Source organism: Trichoderma virens (genome assembly GCF_000170995.1).
Source record: "Trichoderma virens Gv29-8 chromosome Unknown TRIVIscaffold_6, whole genome shotgun sequence".
Classification (NCBI taxonomy): domain Eukaryota; kingdom Fungi; phylum Ascomycota; class Sordariomycetes; order Hypocreales; family Hypocreaceae; genus Trichoderma; species Trichoderma virens.
In genome coordinates this window covers 2,315,623-2,324,797 of record NW_014013743.1, presented here as the reverse complement: position 1 = coordinate 2,324,797, position 9,175 = coordinate 2,315,623, and the positions used below count along the sequence as shown (strand labels likewise).

Genomic DNA, 9,175 nt, shown 5'->3' with positions numbered 1-9,175 from the left:
GGAGCACCACCATTGCTATCAACGCCATTGCCATCCTCCATAACTCCATTCTCATCATCATCAACTTCGGTAATGTTGCGCAAATTGGCATTGGCCCGAAGAAGTGGCGGCGAAGAGCCAAAGTCGTCGTCGTTCCACAAACATTGATGCGCGCTCCAAACGTGGTTGGTGTTGTTGCATGTCTGGCCCGCGTTGATGCATTCCGCGCAAAGAACCATGCCGCCGTTGCAGTCAAAGCAGACATACGCCTGCTGCACATGCACGCTGGCTCGACCGCAGACGTTGCAGTGGCACGTTGCGTGATCCCACTTGTGCTGCGTTCGCTTGCCTGCCGGGTCCTCCAGCCAGATGGGGATGTTGGCCTGACGGCTGTGTCTCTTGAGGTATCTGACAAACTGCCTCCTCTTGGATCGCTGGGCGTGGGCAAGGAGAGTGCAGTTCAAAAAATCTCTCTCGGCAAAATCCGCAAGGCCCTCGTTGACGAGGAGCTCCACCACCTTGCGGTGTCCGTTCCTGGCAGCCGCAAAGATGGGAGTAGACCCGAACTTGTCTCTTGCGTTGGCCATGCTGGTCAAAGGCAACAAGAGCTTGATGACTTTTGTGTGCCCTCGCATGGCAGCGTGGAAGAATGCCGAACGGCCCAGGGTGTCCAGGTGATCAAGCTGGAAGCCGTGTGTCTTGAGAAACACGTTCAACAGGCGGTAGCTTCCTGCATGAGCGGCTCTGATGCCCGGAGTATATCCCGCGACCGAGGTGGCCATGATATTAGCACCATGGGTCAAGAGGATCTTTGAAGTCATCAAGTGGCGACCATCAGCAGCGCAAATCAGAGAGTCCCACCCTGTTAAGTTGCTGGTCTGCACATCAGCGCCGCAGTCTAGTAGAATCTTGGCCAGGGCGGCGTGGCCACCGTCCGAAGCTGCCATGAGCGGCGTCCAGCCCGACAGGGTCTTCATATGGATGTCAGCCCCGAAGGCGAGTAATAGATTGACCATATCCCGGTGGCCATTCGTGGCAGCCAGAGTTATAGGAGTCCATCCACCGAAAGCCTTGGCCATGACATTCGCCCCTCGGCTAACCAAGAGCATGGCCATTCCCAAGTCGCCGCGATTTGCGGCCATGCAGAGAGATGTCCATTGGTTGGTGAATCTCTGCTCGATGTCAACACCTCGATCGAGTAGCAGCTCGACCGTATCATAGTGCCCCTTGTCGACCGCGAGGGTCAGAGGAGTCCAGCCTAATTCGTTTGCAACGGCCGAAGGATCGAAACCATGGTTGAGAAGCACTTCCACTGCCTCGACGTGCCCGCCATCGGCTGCTATGTGCAGACAACTCCAGCCACCCGCCTCGGGGGTTGTATCGGCCCCTCGTTGGAGAAGATACGCTAGGATGTCTGCGTGGCCGTAAGTAGAGGCAGACCTCAGTGCCGACCAGTTGATCCCGTAGTCATACTCCATAGACACGCCATAGTCGTCCAACAGGAGCTTCGCAACACTAAGACTCCCATGGCAACAGGCTACGCTGAATGGCGTCCAGCCAAATCTCGTGAGCGCTGTATAGCTGGCCCCATGTTCTATCAACTTCCTGACAACGTTGGCATGCCCGAAGCTCGCAGCGAGGGTAATCGGCGTCCACCCTTGACCATCTTCAACCATCGGATTGATTCCAGGGGTCGACAGCACTATCTCGGCACAGTTAGGACTCCCAGTGCACGAGACAACAAAGATGAGATAGGGGTGGTCTTCTAAGCGGATGCCAGCTTTGATTGCTCTCTTGAGGGTTGCTACCTTGTCATGGGTAGCCGCCCACGTGAGGCAAGAATCTTGCTTATACCTATGATTCATCTGATCTCGCTGGTATAAAGCATCGCCAAACATGATGTTGAAGAGACGGCATGTCCTCACGAAAGCAGCAATGTCGCCCTTTTTTTCGAGGAATCCCCCGATGTGTCTGATGATTTCGTTTGGAAAGCGACGCAACCCAGTTTTCTTTTGCGATTCTTGCATTGTGATTTCAGTTTTTTCCATTGCCATGTTGCCTTCCCCCACGGTTATCTTGTCTTGCGTGGGAGTGATGTTGGCTTCTTCAGTAGCGATGTCATGTTCTTCCATAATCACCTCGCTTTCTTCCATGGCGATCGCGTCTTTAGGCATTCCACTCGTGCCTTGCGGGACAAAGAGGCGAGAGGTCGGCGCAACAAAGAGGGCGTTGTCGCCGTACGATAGTAGATGGAGACTACGCATGAAACAGCGTTAGACGAGAAGTAAGGGCAAAGATATAACAGGATAAGAACAGTACCATGTCCGAATATAAAAGAAAAGAAGGGGTCGAGGTCAGAATCGAAGCTGAAAGCAAGGACGGGATGCTCCGAGTACTGGAAAATAAAATAGCAACGAAGAGCGAGCAAGGCTGCCGGTCAGTATGTGGCTGGCTGCAGCTGCACAAACCCTTCAGCCTCAGCGCCAAGCTAGACATGTACCGTATTAGCTGCCATGGTATCTGATAGGCAGGTTGCCGTTGCGAGAGGGGGTGTGAGAAGAGTCTTGCGAGGAGAGCATCGTTGTTTTCGCACTCCAGGACGAGACGCAGGACACGGATATGGACGGCAACTGGACGAGAAATAATCGGTGCAAAGTCCCTTGAAAATCAAAAGGCGAATCTGATGCCGTTGATGGACATGATATTCTTTAGAATACTCCCCTATGATAGCTGTTTAGATTAGCGATATATTAGCTGAGATCCCAACTCTCCGGCTTACACGCAACGACGGGAGAACTAACAAAATAAGGTACGGCTGTGGTAGCAGCGGCTTCACCCACCAACTAAACTGAACTGAACGGAACGGAACTGAGCGGGATAACAGGTACAAAGGGCGTGTACCTTTTCCAAGGCAAAGAACCGGGTTGCCTGAGTATTACTACTTGAGTACATACTTTGCGCCTGCCTTAGTGGAAGTGGAAAGACCCGCGCTGGGTGGGGCTAGTTTCAGCCCCCCGCAGCTGTGCGGCTATTGATTGGCTAGGTTCATCTTCGGAGAAACTGCTCCGACCAGCCTGGACGGGAGAGTGTGGCAAGTGTGGCACGAGTGGGAAGGCAAGGAAGGGTTCGACGCAAGGGAACAGGAAGGAGCGGGCGACACAGTGCGGGGATCCGACCAATTAGCCCGTAAGTGACGTAAGTCCGCACGTTGAGTCTCTTATGCTGTTATTACGAGTATACAGCAAGTATAGTAGGTACTACTATTTGCATATCTACATGTAATCAGATCTCAAGTCTCGATCCCGTTTCTTGGCTGCTCTAACGAACCGAGACAGAATCTCGTTGTATTCCGTCCCCGTTATAACAAGGTAGCAATCAAACCTCGAAAAATCTCCGACTTGCTGCTTTGTCAACTCGCTGCTGATCTACCGAGAAAAGCTTTGCCGGATCGAAACAACGACAAACCATCATCGTGTCTCTCTCTCTCCCTCTCACGAAATTACGGAAACCCGGCTGTCCACCTGCATCAACTCACTCTGTCTTTTCCGGCGGTCAACACACGTCTCCTTCTCCCTGCTTCGTACAGCAGCCACCAAAAGCACCTCCATGTGCGACGCGATAGCTGCTCCCAGGCTGCAGACATGGCTTGACCAGCTAACTTTTGGTCTGGGATCCCCCCCAGTTTGTTTAATTAACCTGAGTCGACCCGAGCTGCCCAGATGCCCAACCATCAGGATTTCGGGCTCCTTCGCATGGTGGCTGCTGTGGGCTGGTTTATGCTTGAAGCTGCCACGGTTATCCATCCAATGGCAGCAACATCTGGTAATGGGATCGTGATGGAACTGCTGGGTACTTGTTCCCTCGAAAATGCCTTGCAAAAATGCCAACCCAATCGGCAGTTCCATCGCAGTCCATTCGCAATCTATTCGCAGCCCACAGCAGTCGCAGTCGCTTAGCCGAAATTGCTGCAAGACGAACCGGTGAGCTTGTTGAACCGCCAACCACGGCCACGAGCCTTCCGCTGAGGCTGTTGATCCCTGTACACACACGGCATTCGATTGGTTCGACCGGCAGTCCTGCTTTGCTGGCAGATTATATTGCGAAGCAGAGACATGCCATTGGCAGAACCCCTCACCAATTTCTGGATACACACGACGCCTTCTTTGCTTTTTCCTCAGCCGCGATCAGCATGGTCTACTGCTGCCGTGATTCAACTGAGACACTCTATCCTCCGGCTGCGGTACCCCGTCAATCTGCCACTGCTCTTCAGAAGTCACCAGAGGTGTTACTGAATAGATAAACAAGATGAACAACGTGATTCTATGTGGAAGCAGATCTATCAGCAACGAACGTAGTCTACCTTTTTGTAATCTGCCGCCAAGCACACAAGCCAAGTCAGACACACGCCATTTTCCAAGAACAGTACATAACCACTTCCTCCCTTCAGACACATAGACAGGGTAGATGGTAGATCAACGGCATCGACTTGGATCCTAACGCAAATCCCGGTTAATCTGACGTCAAGAAGCAGAGACACTAATTACTTGGCTTCCTGGTCAGCAACTATCAGTCTCAAACCTGCTGCGGCTGGAAAACGCCATCACTTACATACGCCCCTGCAATTTTGTTGGGAGCAATTAACCGCCCGGCATGAGAAGCTGCTCCTGTAAAGCTCCTCGTGAACAGACCATGCTGTATCTCATGAACCGCATAATGCTGTGACATAGTTACACCAACGGCGAGTCCGAGCTGCGTGTAACCCCTAGGGAAAGGAAAGCTGCACGAAACCAGCGCTAACCGCGCCTCAGGTTTGCAGATTGTAGCGAGGCGCAGGAGATGGCAGAAGAAGCGTTCATGTTGATCTTGGGACTCTTTCACGGGCCTCGACACGCAGTGCCATTCTCGTGATAGGCAGGTATGGTAGGAAGCGCACTCTCGTCTCTGCGATCCTGTAGGTATTCGTAGCCTGTGTACTTTATATCAGCATCCAATGATCGAGTAGCTTTTTGGTAGGATGGCGTAAGTACTGTATAGCCTTGACCTCCCCTTGTCCATTTAGCACCGAGGGAAGAGGCAGCTGCAGTAGTTTATCGTGATACGCTATCGATAGACCAATCGTCCTTGGAACGATTTCGTCACGTTGGAAGCATAGCAACAACCACACAGTCAGGATGGCCATTCCCTGGGCGCCATAGGAGGGAACGGGTTTTTTGTAGACAATTGTTGAATATTTTGCACTCCTAAACGCACTGCCACTTGCTGTGACGATGGAGATGTGGAAGAAAGCAGTTTGCATTTGCGCCACACCTTCGTATGGTACGTAGTTGGTTGATCTCGAGAGGCTTACCTGCAATCTCCATGGTAATTCTGATACGAGTACATGGAGTTTGCCTATCCCATGATTTTGTATTGTAGCCTTATATACAGGTATGAAAAGGAATTAAATTAAGGAATATCTTTCTTGTATTCTGGCGAGTATGAGGTAATATCACGTGGGTGTATTCCTTTCAGGTGCTTCCTTCTCCTGTCGTTGCGTTGTTGGCCTCACCACCATTTGCAAGCATCGATCAACAGCACAAATGCCATTTGACAACTTCCTCAACCATCGACTGGCCTACAAGTATATATTACGAATCCTCCTGATGCGATGATGCATTGACTGCTGCAGACCCTACTGCAAGGAGCCAGTCAGGAGCTTCTACCTCCAAACCCCCACTGCCCAGAGACTAAACATTGTCGGCCTCCCGCATCCTTCGCATCCCTTCCATTCAAAATCAAATCAATTCTAGCGAACTAAAATGGCCGCTTCTACCCATTGTGAGGACATGAAAATGTTCCTCGTTTACATACCATCTAGCAACAAGATTATGTTTCTGGACGAATTGTCCAGTGGTTTTATACCTAACATGTCGGCTCCAATTCCTACAGTTCTTTCGACCTTAGACAACTCCAATTATCCCCCTCCAGGTACTGAAATGAATCAGACAGCTCAAGAAGCAGAAAGACATGCAATCATCTGGGCTGAAGAGCAAGAGTACGCTCAGTTAGTAGCGAAGAAAGCTAAGAAGGGGGGGAGGCTTCTGAGGAAAGATCAGGATCGGATGAATGATCTTCGAAGGAAGGGTGTTCTTCGAAGGGACGCTGAGAGGCGAGAGGAACACCAGACTGCCTATACTATTGGAGGCCAAACTGTCATTGAATCAGCCGCTACCACAGGTCTTGAAGGTCAAGCAATCACCGAATCGACCGCTCCATCATGTCTTGAAGGTCAAGCAGTGATCGAATCCGCCGCTACCGCAGGTGTTGAAGAAGACTGTCTTGCGCTCACAGCTACTTTTTGTGTCGTTCCAGAAGCCGTCGTCAAGGACAAAGGCAGCACAACTCCAACCAACATCATTCAATCAGTGGAACATCACCCCAAGGCCGGCAAATACTTCATGATTCGAACCAGAGCAGAACCACACTACATCCTCACCGTTGAGGACGGAGAGCTGAGGCTCCTAACCAAGCCTACTCTTGGAGGTGGTACCTTTTGGCATTGCTCCAAGAGAAGCGGCTGGCTCACCTTCCGCAACAGCGTCACGGGTACATTTCTCGGCCAAAACGGCCAAGGTGGTTTTTCGGCGACGCAGTTTCACCAAGAGATGCGCGAATATTTCGTGACAGAGAGGCACGAGGATGGTGGCTATATCCTGATAATGAAGAACGGCGACGAGCTGTCCCAGGTTGCCATCTCGGGAGATGCGGAATGCTTGGTTGAGCAGAAAGAAGGGGGGACAGCCTGGGATTTTATTGAGGCTAAATATGTTTCTTCTTCTGTGACTGTTACGTATTCCAGCATGTGAGCAGAAATGGCAGAGTAATCCTTTGCTGCCAAGGTAACAATCTTCGAGTACCGCATTCATTCCGCAATATTGAATTCATATTCGTTGAGCTTTCTGCTGTCTGTGAAAGGTGTGACATGTCCTTTTGCTCTGGGTGCCGAAGAGCCATATCTACTACCATCAGGCAGCAAAGTATGCATATGTGGGTCGACATTCAACAGCCGAGCGAAAGACTCGACAGATGGGAATCGCCGAGCACGAGAACAGATGACCAAATCTATGTTGGTGCTTGCGATTTGGTGTTGGTACTCTTCAGAATCAGCTTTGGCCGTCATATAACTGGATGGCCATTCTCCCAAACAGCGTGATAGAATCTGCATCATACCACGAGAAACATGTTGCTCCCCGCCAACAAAAGCCAGCTGGCGGAGAAGAGAAGGAGACCACTGACCCGGTGGGTTGTTGACCTTTATCGAGCATGGTAGATGGCCTTGACCAGACAAGGTGAGCGTATTTTCCGAGCCACAAGTGCGCCGACAAAGTAGAAGATGTACTCGGAAGAACCAGCGCCAAAGAGCCTTTGTCCAGCCGGTGGATATTCCGTGGAGGAGTGCTCGAGGCACCGCAGCTCCTGGGCCTTCTCGTTGGAGCCGACAGGTTTGCGAGAGGGGTCGTTGAATAGAAAATACAGAATGAAGTGCTAATACTGATACTCTGGCTCGTTGGCTGCCGTGTTTGACCGGCCAGACATTCAGGAGGCATCTTTTTTTTTGCTCTAGTCAATGATCAACCACACTATCTGGGAGATGGAGTCATCCAATTGAATCAGAATCATGTATCGAGGCAATGTAGGGATTATATTGGTAATCAAGATGAGAGAGTCAATAAGCTGTGACAGCTGGTTCAATGAAAGGCCATGACCATGGTCGTCTCTTCCTCAACACGAACAAGTAATTCCACAGCTCATCCTCGCCCAGAATGCCATACCTCATTCTCGTCCTTGGTATAAACCTCACCTGGTCCGGAATACTACACTTCATCCTCATCCTGAATATACACCCACCGCCTCAAAATGCTGAACCCCCTGTCCACTCTTGCAATATGTATCTGCAACGTTGAAGACAGCCGTTTTGTGGGAGTGTGTGTTTTCTTGTCTTGTTTTGTTTTTTTGTTTGTTTTCTTGTCTTTTTTTTTTTTTTTTTTTTGTCATCTAAACGCGCAATCAATTGCTATTGAGCAGTCCACTATCTTTTCGAAAGGTAGTCTCCAAATTGCCACCATCTTGTAGGCACTGCTACTTCGGGTGTAAGCAGCAGTGCCTAAGCGTAGGACTGTACCGTGACGGCCAAACCCTGCTGCTTCAAGTGTGCTACGCTATCACGGCCTGGTGAGCAGTCAGTAGCCGATTCATCAGACAATGTGCTGAGTGTTGCTCACCCGATTGCTACTATCTTGTACGCACTGCTGCTTACCTGTCCTGAAAGGTAAGCAGCAGTGCTTAGGCGTAGGACATTACCGTGACGGTCAAGGACTGCTGCTTCAAGTGTGCTACGGTATCATGGCCACTTTTGCGATACGTCTCTGCAACGTTGAAAGTTGCCACTTTTTGTCATCTAAGCGGGCAATTAATTGCTATCGAGCGGTCAGCAAGTGATTCATCAAACAAGGAGATGGTTGCTACTCACGTCGACTACCCAGCGCATCTGTATTTTGGCGGGGGCTGGCCGCCAGAGTTGGGCCGCCAGAGTTGGGCTCGCGGCCGCATTCCGATTTTCTGCAGTTTTGGAACTATAGCAGGCGAGTTTTCTGGCTCCGTATTAGCAAGACAGCCTTGGCAAAACAAGATGACACCGCGATGAGGGAGCAGGCTGATCTGGGGAAGCAATGACTTACGTAGCGCAGCCTTGTTGTTCCGATCTGCTGAGGGCAAGCCGTCCTAGCCATCTTTCGGTCAGGCGGAGCGGATTGTTGCCCAGATTTGCCAAGGATTGAATGTAGACGTTGGACAGATGGTATCATGGTAATGTCTGGTGCTGGTCAGCATCTGCCGACAAGGACAAGAGCAGAGGGTTACCTACCCGGCATGGCGCCAGAACAGACGGTCTTGGGGGACAGTGAGAGTGAACAGAGGAGATTGTCGTCTTGTCCAAGAGAAGGGGTGTTCAAGGTAGAGAATTGATGGTGATGCCTTTGGCGCAGAGGCTATCAAGCTGAAGCATTGTCAGTACGTGAGCAATGGATGGAGCAACTGAGGAGAGGACGCACCGTGTAAAGCCACAGCCGAGCGGGAGGCGTATTTTGCGTTCATGGGAAAACAGTGAACGGCGGCTCTTTGAATTTCAAAGAACATGCAGAGGAGTGATGGAGAATGG

The 9,175-nt window shown here is 50.9% G+C and overlaps 4 protein-coding genes across 4 annotated transcripts; 1 reads left to right on the top strand and 3 right to left on the bottom strand.

The window, feature by feature from the left end:
• Positions 1-476: 476 nt before the first annotated feature.
• TRIVIDRAFT_8350 (NACHT and ankyrin domain protein) lies at positions 477-1,250 on the bottom strand (the record flags this gene model as incomplete). The annotated part of the gene is made up of 2 exons (XM_014100857.1): positions 477-662; positions 864-1,250. Coding segments are annotated over 2 exons (573 nt in total), but the record flags the coding sequence as incomplete, so codon positions are not given.
• Positions 1,251-4,245: 2,995 nt separating this feature from the next.
• Positions 4,246-5,339, bottom strand: TRIVIDRAFT_60366 (uncharacterized protein; the record flags this gene model as incomplete). The annotated part of the gene is made up of 3 exons (XM_014101536.1): positions 4,246-4,299; positions 4,588-4,928; positions 5,327-5,339. 3 exons carry the CDS (start codon positions 5,337-5,339, stop codon positions 4,246-4,248), a joined length of 408 nt encoding a protein of 135 aa, XP_013957011.1.
• A 1,044-nt stretch (positions 5,340-6,383) lies between these two features.
• On the top strand, positions 6,384-6,776 carry TRIVIDRAFT_131558 (uncharacterized protein; the record flags this gene model as incomplete). The annotated part of the gene is made up of 1 exon (XM_014101535.1): positions 6,384-6,776. A coding segment is annotated over one exon (393 nt), but the record flags the coding sequence as incomplete, so codon positions are not given.
• A 1,346-nt stretch (positions 6,777-8,122) lies between these two features.
• Positions 8,123-9,153, bottom strand: TRIVIDRAFT_201083 (uncharacterized protein; the record flags this gene model as incomplete). The annotated part of the gene is made up of 7 exons (XM_014101534.1): positions 8,123-8,187; positions 8,276-8,280; positions 8,356-8,435; positions 8,489-8,591; positions 8,697-8,720; positions 8,882-9,005; positions 9,069-9,153. The coding sequence occupies 7 exons, from the start codon at positions 9,151-9,153 to the stop codon at positions 8,123-8,125; spliced, it is 486 nt and encodes a 161-aa protein (XP_013957009.1).
• Between the last annotated feature and the right edge of the window lie 22 nt (positions 9,154-9,175).